At 47.6% G+C, this 15,585-nt stretch overlaps 4 protein-coding genes across 5 annotated transcripts in view; 3 read left to right on the top strand and 1 right to left on the bottom strand.

The window, feature by feature from the left end:
* The window catches only part of Dia (diaphanous related formin 1), a 16,510-nt gene extending 5,808 nt beyond the window's left edge, over positions 1–10,702 (top strand). The window contains exons 8-16 of one of the 2 annotated variants that reach the window (XM_072005467.1): positions 68–445; positions 519–661; positions 782–1,049; positions 1,159–1,398; positions 1,486–1,740; positions 1,878–2,042; positions 2,132–2,375; positions 4,421–4,502; positions 10,586–10,702. In XM_072005467.1, coding sequence (XP_071861568.1) covers positions 68–445; positions 519–661; positions 782–1,049; positions 1,159–1,398; positions 1,486–1,740; positions 1,878–2,042; positions 2,132–2,375; positions 4,421–4,502; positions 10,586–10,646 — 1,836 coding nt within the window. In that variant the 3' untranslated portion in view covers positions 10,647–10,702. Of the gene's footprint in view, positions 1–67; positions 446–518; positions 662–781; positions 1,050–1,158; positions 1,399–1,485; positions 1,741–1,877; positions 2,043–2,131; positions 2,376–4,420; positions 4,503–4,744; positions 5,643–10,585 lie in introns of those variants that run through there. The other variant, XM_072005468.1, reaches the window with a different exon arrangement.
* LOC139988290 (uncharacterized) lies at positions 2,382–3,961 on the top strand. Its single transcript, XM_072005518.1, has one exon. It carries the CDS (start codon positions 2,474–2,476, stop codon positions 3,626–3,628), a length of 1,155 nt encoding a protein of 384 aa, XP_071861619.1. The 5' UTR covers positions 2,382–2,473; the 3' UTR covers positions 3,629–3,961.
* On the top strand, positions 5,907–15,585 carry Rhp (GTP-Rho-binding protein rhophilin). The gene is made up of 9 exons (XM_072005495.1): positions 5,907–6,918; positions 12,877–12,954; positions 13,030–13,413; positions 13,558–13,656; positions 13,763–14,033; positions 14,121–14,315; positions 14,414–14,643; positions 14,712–14,864; positions 14,948–15,585. Exons 1-9 carry the CDS (start codon positions 6,853–6,855, stop codon positions 15,146–15,148), a joined length of 1,677 nt encoding a protein of 558 aa, XP_071861596.1. The 5' UTR covers positions 5,907–6,852; the 3' UTR covers positions 15,149–15,585.
* On the bottom strand, positions 10,315–12,885 carry Tilb (touch insensitive larva B). Its single transcript, XM_072005498.1, has 4 exons — positions 12,398–12,885; positions 12,045–12,309; positions 11,623–11,960; positions 10,315–11,549 (listed from the first exon to the last, which is right to left on the bottom strand). The coding sequence occupies exons 1-4, from the start codon at positions 12,724–12,726 to the stop codon at positions 11,123–11,125; spliced, it is 1,359 nt and encodes a 452-aa protein (XP_071861599.1). The 5' UTR covers positions 12,727–12,885; the 3' UTR covers positions 10,315–11,122.

The following is a 15,585-nucleotide window of genomic DNA, read 5'->3' as shown; positions in this document are numbered from 1 at the left end:
ATCTACGTTTGTAATTTACGTCAATTGGTAATAACTGGCCACTTTGATTTACGATACACGCACACAGAATGCGAAGTGTTCGTCCACACCAGGAATAGCCAATCCACCGCCACCTCCGCCGCTTCCGCTTGCGAATGCGGGCGGACCCGGATCGGGAATGCCACCGCCGCCGCCGCCGCCGCCACTACCAGGTTTCGGCGGGCCGCGTCCACCTCCGCCACCTCTTCCCGGATTTGCGGGACCTCCACCACCGCCTATGCCTGGTATGCCATCGGGATCTGGACCGGCACCTCCACCGATGCCAGGATTCGGTCCGGTACCACCACCGATGATGCCCGGGTTCGTTCCAGGCTTGAACGCTGCTCCACAATCGCTACCTTTAGGACTGAAGCCGAAGAAAAAGTGGGAAGTTGACGCACCGTTGAAGAGAGCAAACTGGAAAGCGGTGAATATCTATCAGATACGACTTTCCTTTTCCTTCTAATTAGAAAACTATTGTGACGCGACACGTGCCGTAGATCATGCCGCATAAACTTACCGAAAAATCGTTCTGGACAAAAGTGCAAGAGGATAAGTTGGCCAGGCCCGAAATATTAGACGGCTTAGTTCAAAAGTTCGCATCGAAACCGAGTGGGAAGAAAATCGACGATGTCGTGGACAAGTAATTTGACAGCGTTCCAATCATTCTTTCAATCTAATAACGATTATCCGTTGTTGTTCAAATGTGAAACACAAAGAATCTTGCTAACGTAATGCGTTATCTTTCCTCCTGGTTGCGCAGATCAGCTCCGTCGAAGAAAGTGAAAGACCTGAAAGTGCTGGATGGCAAAGCTGCGCAAAATATTCTTATACTACTTAATGGTACATTAAAACACACGTCGTACGAAGAGGTGAAGTCATGTTTACTCAAGTGCGAAGGACCCGTTATCTCGGACAATATACTTCAAGGGCTGATACAGTATTTACCACCACCGGACCAACTGTCGAAACTACAACTCTACAAAGATCAGTACGACGATTTGACGGAGGCCGAACAATTTTGCATTACCGTGAGTACAGTTGAAATATTTGAAGCAGCCTTCCGCTCATGCGGAAGACGAAGATTCGTCGAACGTTTCAGATCATTGAAACATTTTCGAATCGATGTGTACTATATAGATATCGACGATCAAGAGATTATTGCCGAGACTGAGATCGTTAAGTTTCATGCTACGATACGAAGAACTGGTGCAAGATGTAAAGCCGGACATAGTGGCGGGGACGGCAGCCTGCGAAGAAGTAAAAGGTAGCAAAAAATTTGCGAAAATTCTCGAACTTATTCTGCTGCTTGGCAATTACATGAATTCCGGCTCGAAAAACGGCCAAGCCTTCGGATTCGAGATCAGTTTTCTCACCAAGGTGTGTTGTAACGCTTTGTTATTGGACCGTAAACGAGAGATGGATCGCTATCGTTCGCGATATCATATCTTTCCTTTCGATTTTCAGTTAACAAGTACCAAGGACGTCGACAACAAACAAACTCTGATGCACTATTTGGTGGACACGATAGAGCGACAATTCCCCGAGTGTTTGAGCTTCCCGGAAGAGCTGGCACACGTGGACAGAGCTAGTCGTGTTTCCTTAGAAAATGTACAGAGAACATTGCGACAGATGGATTCCAATATTCGAAATCTTGAACAAGATTTATCGAATGCCAAAATCCCACAATCGAACGACGATTTGTTCCTGCATGTTATGGGTGTATCCTTTTTTTTCATTTCTTTTTGCCCACCTTCGAACGTTACGAACGTTGTTTTTAGCGATTTGATTGATAATCAAATTGTCGTTGATCAAATAAGCATTGGATTCTCCTTAATTATCGTGTAATCGACTCACAGCCTTTTGCGAAGAAAGCCCGTGAATCTTACGAAGTTCTTCAAAATATGTTTAAACATATGGACAGTTTGTACACCGAAATTTCGGAATTCTTTTCTTTCGACAAGCAAAAGTACACGATCGAGGAATTTTTTGGGGATATAAAAACGTTTAAAGACGATTTTATGGTAAGCGAAGAAACGAAGAAGAATTGGACTGTTTGTTTTGATACGTTTTCTTCTTTTTTCTTTTTTCTTTTCTACGTTTTCTCTTATAGCATGCTCAGAAGGAAATAATAAAACTACGAGAGGGAGAAGAGAAACAGAGACGAGCGAGAGAGGCACGAGAAAAAGCAGAAGCGGAGAAAGCGGCACGGGCTGCACGGAAACGAGCACTGGTTGACATGAACGCCCACGAAACGCAGGAAGGTGTCATGGACAGCTTAATGGAGGCTCTTCAAACTGGTTCCGCGTTCAGTCGGCCGGACCAACGACGAAAACGTCAAATACGCGCCGCTGGTGGTAAGTTGTATAGGGCTGCATATGCTACGACGAAATCTACGAAGAAGGAGCAGTTGTTGCTGGCTAAATTGTGCGAATCGAGAGAAGCCGGGCGGCGCATGCTTCGAAATCGAAATAAAATCGTCGCCACGTCTCTTGCTCGTGCTGCAGTCACGAGCTCGGCAAGTTCCGATTTCGTACAGTATACGACACCGGAAGAGAATCAACATCTCTATAAACGTTTGTTGCTCGATCTTGCCTCGAGAGCGCCCAAGCGAGAGCGTTTTCTGTCTAGAGTCAGTTCGTTTGACAAAAGCAAACAAGCCGAGATCGAATACAAGAGAGCACGCGTCGATCGACCGATGATCGAAGAAACTCCGAGAAGAGAGATTTCTGTAAGAAGATCTCGAAATTTCGATAAAAGCTCGAATTCATCCAGCAATTCTGTTCGATGTGGTGTCGTGAACGCTGCTATTTTATCGTCGGCCTCGTCGTATGGACTCGTAATAGACGAACTGAAGAGGCGCACACCGACGCACGTCGAACCTCTAGCATCGAACGATCCGACGCCGTGTTCCAGCTTACAGCTTTCACCCTGTGTTTTGTACCAGACGGTTTTAGTAGGCGAAGCTTTAAAACTTAGCCCGATGAAAAGACGACGCGTTATAGTAAGTAAGAAACATAAGAGAAACAGTATCGTACGTCGTGCCGTTCAAAGACGTAGATCGAAGCATGCGAGGAGGTCGGCGTCCGCCGGTCGAACAAAATCGTTTGGTTATTTAGGCAGCCCAAACAGCGAAAGCGTTTCGCTGATCGAAAATTATTCCGTTTGTCGTGCTTCCGATACCACTACCGATACCGCGTCGACCAGAATATCGCGATCCATGGATGATATCGCGATGAAAATCGACAAAACGATCTCCTCTCCGTCAAGGTTGATTCGAACGAAAAATTTCGCGGACAATAAGGATCGTTGGAAAGACGAGAATGAAAACAATCTGTGCAACATACAGTATTCGAACAAACTCGCCGTCCAAATGCCCGGCACCACTCTCGAGTCTCGAGTGAACAACAACCTTGATACCTTTCAGCAATTAAGATTCACGAATAGCGCGTTAGAATTTTATTCGACGTCCGTACGCGATAAGGACGCGGCATCGATCGAATCGTCGATCAAACAAGAATGCGACGATATGCCTTCGATCGCAACCGAAGAGAAACAAACCGTTCTAACGAAAAGGAAACGTCAGAAACGGATCTGGAAATTTTGGTAGACGATATGTCGAACGTCTGTATCGTTATCGTAGACGTTATCGTGATGCTTTCGAACATGACACGTTACACGACTACGACGGTTTCAGGGTATGATGCTTCATTTTCATGTACTTTTTACCACAAGACAAGACTGAATCTCGCCTCGTCGCTTCTTTCGTCTTTCTTTTTTTTTTTCTTTTCTTTAGTTCCATTTCAGTTCTTTCTCTCTTTTTTTTTTTTTTTTTTTTTTTTTACGAAATTTCAATTTCATGTCATTGGATGGCGTTTGACCGTTTCAGACGCACGCTTCTTTTCCTTTATCCATTTTTCATCTTTGACATCTTATTGCTCGTTTTTTGAAAAAATCGCGTTAGCCCGACGACTAATCGAGGACGGAGACTTTGCCAGTCTATCGAAGACGGAAAAAAAGAGAAGAAGAAAGAAACACGTAAAATACGCTTTAACGTTAATTTTTAGGAACGAAAATTTATCGACTGTACAACATTCTGTGATCTAGATACGGAGACGAACATCGAATATATACTCGCGCGCCTGCATCGATCACTTGTAATCGCATTCGTTGTAAATATCGTAATTTTCAAATAAATAAAGGAAGTTTTCTGTATTATCGATCAGTATTTAAACTATTTTCGCAAAAAACAGTAGTTAATTTAGCCAGCTAAGTTTAGGTAGCTGTGTAAGAAAGAATTACAATGTAGATCGTTCGTAACGCAAACCGATCAGGTTAATATAGCACGTACAAAAGTGTACAACAGACGGATACAAACGACGTAAATGTTTCTTTTTTACAGCAGAGAGAAGAGCTCAACTTAATAGAAGTCGATCGCGTACAGGATTAGTCGGGACTGGTTTACTGGGAAGGGAACTTTCGACGTAAGTATTTAGACACGTATTAAGCGTATACGTATTTGGAATGTTTTCGCCACGATGTGGCACTTAAACGCGTATCGATATCACGATATTCGAAATCGATTATCGCGTACGATACGTTCCTAAATTGCGAGAAGAGATTACGACGAAAATAAAATTGACAGAGATAGATAGATAGATAGATAGATAGATAGATAGAGAAATTACTTTCGAAATAATACATTGCCTAATGATCGTTGTTGCAGAGAACTGTTAAGCTCGGCATAATCCATGGAATATCCTGTTTCCGTCCTAAACTCAAAACTGTGATGGATCGAATGTTTGTGTTTTATCGGTAAACGATGAAGCGGGGAAAGAAAGAGAGAAAGAAAGACAAACTCGGGAAGCCTCGCGACTCTTCGGTATCGATTTACAGAGGAAGAACGAGCTTCGATTTTTACGAGTTACAATTAATTTAGTAAAGTCTTCCTATTGCTCTATTTGATATGTCTCAAGAGATTGTTTCGTAGGTATAATAATATATACAATATGACGTTGAATGCTACTCCGATGCGACGATAAACGTAATTGTATGTGAAAAATAGTTTCACCGAATTTTCTACCAGATTTTCGACCTATCGATCGATCTATTTTTAAATTGGTTACTAGCTATAAAGTTCGCGTTTTACAATTGCAAAGTAACATACGATGTAAATATGCATATACGTACATTCGCGTACAGCAAGTGTTTTTCTTAACTTTTATCCAAAGACGGCTGATCCCTCGAGCACGGTGATGGATCAGCCTCGTTGAATCGCGTGAATACGGGCGTAGCGGTAATGACTCGTTGACTCGACGCGAAACCTTTGAAAACCGTGCCAAATCGATGGAAACGTCGAGGGGAAAAGAGAATCGTGCGACGATGTTGCGCACTTTTGCGCAAATAGTTGGAACGTGAAACGATCTGTAAAAATTTCAGCATATTTTAGGCCATGGATGCGAATGGTACGTTAACGTAACCGAAGACCAATTTATTTTTCGAATCTCGAATTCGACGATTGTTTATACTGTATGTACTAACGTCGGATCCAACAGAAATTTGTACCTATATTGTGAATATGTGAATTTAGATAGTATCAATACATTGCGATCAATACAATCGAACGTAGCGTGTTTTCTTTACTTATACTACTACGATTATACATAGAAACACCTTTAACCGAAGGGAGTGGTATTCGATAACTAAATGGATGAATCGCGAAAACATGGTTTGTGTTTGAGCGACGATCGGTATCGCAAAGTGTGTCGCGGGTATATATACCAGCTACGGAAGCATTGGCGTAACCGGTCGCGATCCTTTCAAAAAGAATCTCTCGCGAATTCTCGCAATTCTCGCAAATCGACGACGGTGGTTCGAGCGAACGAAATAGCAGAGTTCGCGTCGAAATTATCGAATAGAGTTTGCTGCTCCGCGGCCTTTCGATCGTCGCTCGAGAAACGAACAAGAGAGAGAGAAAGAAAGAAAGAAGCCCTACGACATAACAGCTACACCGATGGGGTATTTCGTGCGCACACGCATGCACTAGCGATAGTGTTGGCCGCGTCATTACACCCATACTCGCGTGCACACCTGCGGGAGAACGGTCGAATCCATCTGCGAGCAGGCGAGGTCTCGCGTATTCGTGCGATCAGAGGACCCTATGCCTTTGTGAGTACACGCGTGTGTTGGATGAACGAGTGTAGTACGGAGGCAACAACGGACGGCAACTTGGGACCCAAGCAAATGACGTGTTTCTATCGTTTCAATGTTCTCGACAGTGCATCGATCGCGTTCGCGTCGACAAATAGTATTTCTCGACTAGTCTCGCAGTCGTGTTCGGTACGTCAAAACGCGGCTGCGTTCACGTTGAAACGTGTTCGAGAACTGTGGCACGCGAGCACGTGATCGCGAGTGACCAAGACCACGACATTTTCAACCTCGAAATATCTTTAACCGATGGCTCGTGCTGCGGTTTCGTCTAGTCTCGTTACCGAGAAGGAAAGCGGGTACTCGGTTTCCGCACGAATCGCGTCGTTCAGCGGACTGTGCAACCTCGAATATCGACCAGAGGACGATCGATCGACGCTGCAGTCTGGATCCTTGCTTTTCCATCGAATCGATCCATATCTCTGTTCGATCGCGCGAGCCAATCGTTCCTTTACGAACGCCTCGCGATTACGATTATGAACATCTCGATCCAAGGATACAGGAAAAGGAAACATTGACATCGTGAACAAAACGTTCTATTCTATCTTGAATATCGTGTTGTCGCTTTCCGAAGGTGAAACGTGTTGCGCGCTCGATAGAATGCAAATGCGCGCTAGATAGAATACAATGAACATACCTATCGTATCGGGAGATATCGTCGAAGACGATATTCATAAGCCACGTTTCGTTAGGGTGAGTATCGTGTCAAGTCCAGTAAACGAATTTTTCATTTTACGGCTTTAAGTTATGCGTCATACATCGTGCGTCATACGTCATACATTACCTTTGTTGTTGTTTGCGTCAACCAAACCGAGACGCGCGAGTTTACACGATATAATGTCGCGTAGGGAACGCGTCGCGATCTTAGTCTTATTCGTCGTGTAGCTTGTCCGAAGTGGTAAGTCGCAGCGATGATAAATTCCGTAAAAAGAGAAAAGTACACGCCCCTATCTGAACGTACACGAGTATGCAAGCTTCGATCTTGTTAGGTTTTATCGCAACGTATTTTCGCCGATCGATCGTAACGCGCTCGTACGATTTCTTCGTACGATCGCACGCCATCTTTCTGCCATTGATCGAACAACGTTGGACGACTCGTGTTTCTGCGTCTCATCGAGTGATTCAACGCATATGGAGCTCGCGCACTCGCCGCATATGACGGTGAAACGTGCGAAACGCGATAGAACTGTAACAACGAATAAAAAAAGTCACGGTTGCAGGTGGCGTTTCGAAAAAGTGCCAAACATTCCACCGATCTACGATAGACAATTCGGAAAGTGAAACGTGACAGATAGAATTTCGACTTTCTCCATCGATAAACGTTAGAATATCGGTCCTGGATAGGAGGGTTATCCACCGCGATCAATCGCCTGAAAAAGTACACGATCGAAATTTGCATGACTCAAGGCGAAAATGTTTGAACAAATTGTACTTATCGAACAACGCATCGCGTAATCAGTTACATAATTATCAACTATCCCATATGATCGCTCGCATCGATAATGTATCCGAGACATAACGATTTGGTACGAATATTCGCCGAACGGAGAAGAAACTCGGAAGTAAAGTAAACGATCTCGAGTGGAAGGTTTCGCGAAGCAGCGACAACCGAAAAATGGCGTTCCGCGCCGTCGAAAGCGCGAGACACGCGAACGCTCGATGCGACATCGATCGAAAACTCGTCTAGCGTGGCTACGAAGATCGGCGTGCGCGCGCAAATCCGAATTATTGCAAGTATTCGTGGTGGAATACGGGACTAGAAAACGAAACAGTCCGAGGGTACCCGAAAGGGAGCGGACTGTGACGAGTCGAAGCGACGTTTACCGAAGGAGTAAAGGGGCCCGATCGGTCGTCAACTGGAATAGACCACGGAAGGTGAGAAATCAGCGGACTGTGTTGGGCGCGCGCGCACGCTATCCCGTGCGCTTCGATCGATGCGAGTCAACGGTGATCTGTAAATCTTCTCGGACGATCTTCTCTTCTTTCCTGCTCTCACTCGTCTATATCCCCTCTCACTGAAACTTCGTTTCATTCTCCCTCCTTTTCACGAGGGTAACACCGTTCGTCGGCCCTGGGAATTCCGCTTTCCCATAGAAAAGAAACGCATCGCGGAAACATCGAACGCGTCTACCTCTGTAACGTTCCGTCTATCGTTTCGAACGCGATTTGTACACGCGAGTGGAATGTGAAGAAATCACGATCGATATATTTCGCGTTGACTTACACATACTGCGTGTTTCTACTACCCGACTGGCTATGGAACCGAGAGACACGGATTTATCGTTGTTCGACGTGTGCGCGATCGAGAGAGGTCGATTATTTTGAATCGTTCCTCGTCAGTTCCTCGTCAGTTCCTCGTCAGGGGGGAACTTGATTTTCGCGTTCTACCTGTTAACAGTGGCTTCCACTTGTTGGTATTAAATAGTGCTCGTTCCAAGGACGGGAGAGCAGGAAATTAACCGAATATTCGAATATTTTCGATAGTGTACCCAGAAACTCGGGGAACGATGCTGATTCTTCCGGATTTAAGGTTACAGGTAAATCGAAATCGTTGGTTTCGTCGTCGTCGTTGTCGTCGTCGTCGTCGTTGAGAGAAATTCGTGATCTAGGGAAACGGTTAAAACGACAGGAGAGTAAAGAGGAAAAGGAGGAAGAGGGTCGCAAAGCGAGGGGCAGCAGGCGAAGGCTGCATTTCCTGTTTGAACGCGAGCGTAAACAGCGTGCCTCGGATCCGGTAGAGCGTGCCTGGTCCGGTGAACTCGAGCGGCGATGCACCACGCGTAACCTGTAACGTGGAAGGTGGAACGCGTAACGCGAGATCTAGCACCGCTGCGGACAAGAACGTTACGTTCGCCTCCCTTCGCGTTTCCTTGTCCGCCACCATCGGCCGTATCGCCCCACGCAACCGGAACGATATCGCCAACGGGTTTCGAGTTTGATGGCAAATCATTCTTCAACATCGGATTCGAGCAAATGGAGGTTGAGCATAGGTCCCGTTAGCGTCCCGCATTTTCGCGTCAAACTCGTTCTCTTCGATGTTATCGCGCGCCGAGATGGAACACGATAGGCGACCGGTGATCGGTGATCGCGACGGTAAGGCCTTGGACCGTTTTCCTCTTTGCTGCTTCTCGTTGGTCGCGCAGCTCGATTCCGGCTTCCGGTCGATTTCATGCGATAAATGAACGACCGGCGATCGGTAGAGCGCGACGAGTGGTAATGGACGCGCGATATTCCAGAAGAAGACGATCGATTCGACGGTGCGGCGGAGCCGCGAGGAAAATCGGTAATCGAGCACGAAGCGCGTCGACCTTAAAATTACGGTGCTACGTAGCAGCCGCACCCGGCAAGATACGTAGAGCGAACGTTATCCTCCTCCCCACCATAATTCGTAAACAGTTTCTTTCCTTTCACCGAGAATCGAGTGGCTCCGCGGAGTCGGCCGAAGCCTCGGGATACGATGTACCGCGCGAGATAAACCAGAAAACTTTTTCATCGCGAAACGCGTTCCTGTCTCCTTCTCGTTCTCGTTCGACGGACCAGATTCTCGATCACGATTCCTGCGACAAGCATCGAAATTCATTGGCGATCGTGTTCTCGCGTCGAGTTTCACGACGCGACGCACGCGATTCGATCATCAAGGATGGTATGAAAGAATCAGATCGTAGAGAGTAACGCGAAGAGGATAGGAAAGAGTCACGTTGGATCGCGTTTATGACCGCGTTGTGCGTCGATTCTGCCGCCGCCGCCGCCGCCGAGTCCGTGCATCGCATTCGACGAGTAACGAAATCGAAAGAGAGGTTAGACGAAAGGCGAACGCGTTCGATTTCCTCTCTGTATTCGCAGCATCGAACGGCCATGGAATAGCGATCGAGGCGAACAATGTGGCTGCGAGAACGAGTACTATGTTGAAGTGGACTTGTTACGCGGCTCTATCGAAGAATCGCGCATCCCGGCCGACTTCGTTGGACGAACGAGAGAAGAGGACGGACTGCGGGAATGCGTCGTCGCGATATTTGCGAATAGGAAAAGGTTGTTCCTGTCGGTCGGAGGACGTAGAAATATTGCGAGAATCCTCGACGAAAAAGAGCCTGGGGGTGAGAAATATATTCGAATCACGTTCTTTTGTTTGGGAATCGATCGCGCGTTTACAGCTCGCGATTGCCTCTAATCGAGGCCCCGCGAGTCTCTTTCGCACCGAACTCGCTCGAGCTTCGGCTCTCCTGTCGATAGGACTTTGGTCGCTCGTCTTTTCGCGATGGTAACGCGCGATATCGTATAAGCGACGATCTTGGCAGCTGTTTCGACTCGAGCCAACTCTCGCGTCACGATTGGTAACCGGCACGTTCAACTGGCTGTGCAGGGCTCCGATCCTAGGGTGGCCACTTGCCGAGGAAAATTGCAGAACAAACGAAGCAAACTGAATCAGGAGATCAACAAGGAGCTTCGGTTGCGAGCCGGCGCGGAAAACCTCTTCAAGTAACTGCCTTTCTCCTTGTACGACTCGTACGATGCGCGCCGCTCGCACTCACGCGTACGTTTTACGTTTCAGGGCCACGACCAACAGAAAGCTGCGAGAGACCGTTGCGCTGGAATTGAGTTTCGTCAATTCGAACTTGCAGTTGCTGAAGGAACAGCTCGCCGAGTTGAACAGCTCGGTCGAACTTTATCAGAATGTCGACAGGTCGGTGAGATTATCGTTCTCCGTGCGATTTCAACGTTAAACGTAAGAACCTAAGATGCCGCTCGAAGCAGCTAGCCTAATTCTGTGCGTCTGTGTTTCTCTGTCTTTAGCGAGGAACCGGCAATGCCGATGATACCGTTGGGACTGAAGGAAACCAAAGATATCGATTTTCGGGATCCGTTCAAGGTGAGCACCGCCTGACACGAGAACTGGCTTTCATTCGAGCGGCGGTACTTCCGAATCGTCGTCGCTGTAAACTTTTTCGTCTTTCGGCTTCCAACGATTTTCCTTTTGCCCGTCGACCATCGGCTCTGCGACGATTCTCGAAAAGTCCAAGTCGTTCGCTCGCGACGGACCTATCTCCAAGTACTCGCGTACGCTTGTCGTCGATCGTCGTTCGATCGTCGTTCCACGTCGGTCGGGTTCCTCTTTGATCGCCTGCTTGCACAAAGGAAGAATCGTAGGTAACGGATTCAAGCGCGGCATCGTTACCACTAATCTGCCGTTCGTCGTGTTCCTTCGAGCCGTGCTATCCTTCACCGATACCTCGCATGGCAGGGTCAGCTGCAGTACCTTTCCCTTGATCGTGACGCGCACGTACTCAGGATGCACGTCCGCGTCAACGTGGCAAGTGTCTAAATGTCTGAAATCATAGCCGATCTCGTATTCGGATCGAGTCCGCTGATCGCTCATCTCGTCCAATCGTGGATACGTACTTGTACAGAGCCACCTCCAACACGATACGGTCGCTGTACTGTTCCTCGTTCAATTTAAACGGCACCTTCGGCTGATTCATGTTGTACGGTTTACCCTGTGGATCGAACAACTTCAACCTGTAGGTAGTTCGCCGTTCGACGTTCCGATCTTTCTCCCGGTTTCTTCGTTTCTCTTTTTGCATAAACCGTTCCGCAATGGCGACGCGTTCCTCCGGCGTGTGACGACTGGTTCGATTCCAAAACGATTCATCCTCTTCCTCCTCCTCCTCGTTTACTTCTTTTTCCGCTCGCTCCTTCTTCTCTTCCTCGTGGCGATGTTCCTCCGCGTCCACGACTTTCTACGAATAATAGACGTAACTCGATCAAATTCTTGGCCGAACGCAGAGCGCGCGCCATAACAAGGAAAAGGAAAACTCGCTTACTCGATCTGCTCGTGACTTGGCAGTTTGTTCGTGATAATCGAGTAATTCCGCTTCCCGTATTTTCTTGTATCTCGCGCAACTTCGTACGATCTCCCCTTCGATCTCGGCGTAACTTTGCAACGCTCTTATCCGTTCGGATCTGTCGATTGGCGTACCATCTAGCTCCTTCAATCGCGTTAGAGCGGCGATCGCGTATTCCCTGTACCCTTCGTAATCCGCGCACGGATTTCCCATCAAGAACAGCTGCTCCAAGCGTTCGTTGTACCTGTGACACGGTCCACGCGTAACTATCGACGTAACAATTTCGCTGATTCAACGGCTATGTGTAAAACGAATATGTAAAATAAATGTACCTTAACGTTTTGATGCCACGAAGGTCACCGATAAAGTTCACCGTTAGATCCAACTTTCTCAAGCTCTCGAGCCCTTGTAAATTTTCGATCGTCTCTATGTTGTTCAGCGCTAAATTCAAGTACTCTAACCTTTTCAACTTGCTCAAATTCTCGATCTTCGATATCAGATTGTTCTGAAGCAGGAGAATTTTCAATTGTCTGCACGTTCGATCGATCAGTTCGATCTTCTCGATGTTTTCTTGATGCAACGCGATCTCCTCGAGCGTCGAAATCTCGCCCTCGTTGTGCTCCGAACGCTTTCGTAATAAATCGAGCGTGATTCTCGACATTTTGCGCGTGGATCCGCCGACGCAAACTCTTCGACGCGGTCGCTAAGCGGCGCGTATCGATGTAACGCGCTCGATTGTCTCTTCCTCTTTTCTTTCTCTCTTTCTCTCTTTCGATGTTTTATTCAACTGTCGTTTGAATGTTGCGCGCAGGACTTTATCCTCGAACACTATAGCGAAGACGGAACGAATTACGAGGAGGCGATCGCGGATCTGATGGAAACCAGACAGGTGAGTTACGAGCAAGATCGGAGGATTACGACGCAACGGTCGAAGATAATCAGATTTTCTTGGTGTTGTTCGAAGGCGACGCGGACGCCGACCAGGGACGCGGCAGGCATCGCGTTGTTGTTACGCTACTACAATCAACTGTACTTCGTCGAGCGAAGATTCTTCCCTCCCGATCGAAGTCTGGGCATCTATTTCGAGTGGTTCGACTCGTTGACAGGGGTTCCCAGTTGCCAACGAACCGTCGCGTTCGAGAAAGCTTCGATCTTGTTCAACGCAGCCGCTCTGTACACTCAATTGGCTGCGAAGCAGGATCGTCTGTCCACGCGAGGCTTGGACCAGGCGATCGACGCGTTCCTGCGAGCCGCCGGTACCTTTCGTTACATACACGAAAACTTTACCAACGCACCGAGTATGGATCTTGGGCCGGACATGCTCGAGATGCTCGTTCAACTGATGCTGGTAACGACGCGTTCGTAGCCGTAGCACGCGCTTCGAATCTCGCCGCAAACCGAACGATTACGATCGAAGGAGAGCGGCGTGTCCGGGTGGGGAAACACGGTTGGAGCACGGTCTGACGCTCGTCTCGTTCTTCTCTCGTTTCAGGCTCAGGCGAGGGAATGTTTGTTCGAAAAATTGGAACTTCAATCGAAGGACGGCAGGAACATCGACGTTTCGTTGGACCTAGCGCAGGAAGCGTCACAGGTAGCGGCCGACAAAATTTTACGTACGCGTAAATCTAATACGCCCATATTTCGCTTAGATCCCGCGAACCATTTTACCCATTGGCGTACGATCGTCGATTGCCTAGGTTGCGGCCGTCTACAGCGATGTCCACGGCTTGATTTCGCGCGAACCGGTCCGCGACTACGTACCGGAAACCTGGATATCGTTGATCTTGGTAAAACGGGAACACCACCTGGCTCTCGCGCACAAGCACCTCGCGCTTGGATTGTTCGATAGAGCGATTACCGAATGGCGAGCTGAAACTAAACTCGCGCTCGAACACGTGCAAAGGAGCGACGGAAAGACGCAGCTCGACGTGATCGTGCCACGGGACGATAACGAAAGGAAGCTACTGGGTGCGTAGGCGATCGTTGGCCGATCCTCCGGGATCACGATCTCTCTCCCGTCCGTATTTTACCTCTTTCGCTGTTTCGCTATTTCAGCGAAAGCGCATCTCAGGGAAGCTTTGGTCCTGCACGAGGAAAGTCAGAGGCTGCAAAGAATGTGCAGAGACTTGAAAGCGAAACAGGCGCTTGCCAAAGTTTTGAAGAGAGTACAAGAATCGACGGTGGAGGATTACAATGGCATCGGGGACGAGGATGACTTTCGAGGATTGTTGGATCCTCCGGATATCATAGGTAACACGCGCACGGGTTCTTTCGTCTATTCTTAGACCCTTAGATTTTCGATGGGCCGATGCCTATGATGAAACTGCGTATCGTTTTCCCTGACGTAGCATCCACCAAGTTCCAATTGAGCATCACTCATCCGGATTTCGGGCAGCACGGAGTGGAAGATCTTTTCAGATCGTTGGGTCCGGTCGCTATATTTTCAGCTAAAAGACATTGGACCGCGCCACGATTGATACAGCTTCAACGAGGACCGGACGGCGAAGGGTTCGGCTTCAGTGTACGGGGTGATGCTCCTGTAATAATAGCTGCGGTCGATCATAATTCGTTGGCCGACGTACGTATAAATACGGGTCTCGCAAGGAATACTTATACTTGTCATAACGAACGGTTTTGTTTCTTCAGTTGGGTGGCATGAAGGAAGGCGATTTTATAGTAGGAATCGGTGATAAAGATGTCAAGTGGTCGTCCCACGAACAAGTGGTACGGCTGATTAAGCAATCCGGCGATTTTATAAACTTAAAACTGGTTACGCCGATGGACAGAAATTATTTAAAGGTAAACGGAAACGTGGTCTCGTCGACATTCACCTACGGAAACGGCCTACGATAATAATCAGAGACTTGTGCTACCGTTTCTAGAAACCGGGTAAGGTTAACCAGCAGGACAAGGGAAGCGTTTCGGCAAGCAGCTCTTCCGGCATTTCCTCGGGTCAACCGAGTCCTGCCGGTTCCGTTACCACCGCCCACGTAGCTAAGAAACTACCGTGGAATCCGTTTAAAAAGTCGGTCACGCAGCGCGACAGTAGGGACCTGACGTTCGACAATGTAATCCTTAGATGACTCTTTGGATATTGTACGCGGTTGTTGCAATTGGAGTTCTCGTCGAAACGTTTATCAGATGCTTCCAGGTTCAACATCGGCTGGTAGCCCTCCGAATTGCAGGATCGCGCTATCTCGTTGCAACGTTTGCACTTTTCTCTTCCACGATTCTGTGTAATATTTTATCTATCGAGCATGTACTTACGCGTACGCGCAAAAGTTTCGCGTATTAAAGTACGTTATATCGATGGATCGCGAAGTACAGGGGTAAAATAAAAGGGCAATTCAACGGAACTTGGACGTTCTTCGATAAACGAATGATCGTATATCGTACATCGTACGTTGATCGTATATTACATACGATTGTATAATGTACAGCGACGATCGATGAGAAACGTATGGAGCGAAACAAAAATGTAAGCATACGTTATACACCAATTATATTTTGTTCACGAGTT

Source organism: Bombus fervidus, chromosome 6, assembly GCF_041682495.2.
Source record: "Bombus fervidus isolate BK054 chromosome 6, iyBomFerv1, whole genome shotgun sequence".
In the NCBI taxonomy this organism is placed as follows: Eukaryota; Metazoa; Arthropoda; class Insecta; order Hymenoptera; family Apidae; genus Bombus; species Bombus fervidus.
This window is presented reverse-complemented; position numbering and strand designations above follow the sequence as displayed.

What these genes read in the sequence shown, in the direction of transcription:
- LOC139988290 (XM_072005518.1), top strand. Translation starts at nt 2,474, where the DNA reads ATGCTTCGAAATCGAAATAAAATCGTCGCCACGTCTCTTGCTCGTGCT.
- Rhp (XM_072005495.1), top strand. Translation starts at nt 6,853, where the DNA reads ATGAACATACCTATCGTATCGGGAGATATCGTCGAAGACGATATTCAT. An exon ending in ATCTGATGGAAACCAGACAG is followed by an intron (nt 12,955 to 13,029) that starts GTGAGTTACGAG and finishes TGTTGTTCGAAG; the next exon opens with GCGACGCGGACGCCGACCAG. An exon ending in TAGCGCAGGAAGCGTCACAG is followed by an intron (nt 13,657 to 13,762) that starts GTAGCGGCCGAC and finishes TCGATTGCCTAG; the next exon opens with GTTGCGGCCGTCTACAGCGA.
- Tilb (XM_072005498.1), bottom strand. Translation starts at nt 12,726, where the DNA reads ATGTCGAGAATCACGCTCGATTTATTACGAAAGCGTTCGGAGCACAAC. An exon ending in CGTGGCATCAAAACGTTAAG is followed by an intron (nt 12,310 to 12,397) that starts GTACATTTATTT and finishes ACCGTGTCACAG; the next exon opens with GTACAACGAACGCTTGGAGC. An exon ending in TTGGAGGTGGCTCTGTACAA is followed by an intron (nt 11,550 to 11,622) that starts GTACGTATCCAC and finishes CTATGATTTCAG; the next exon opens with ACATTTAGACACTTGCCACG.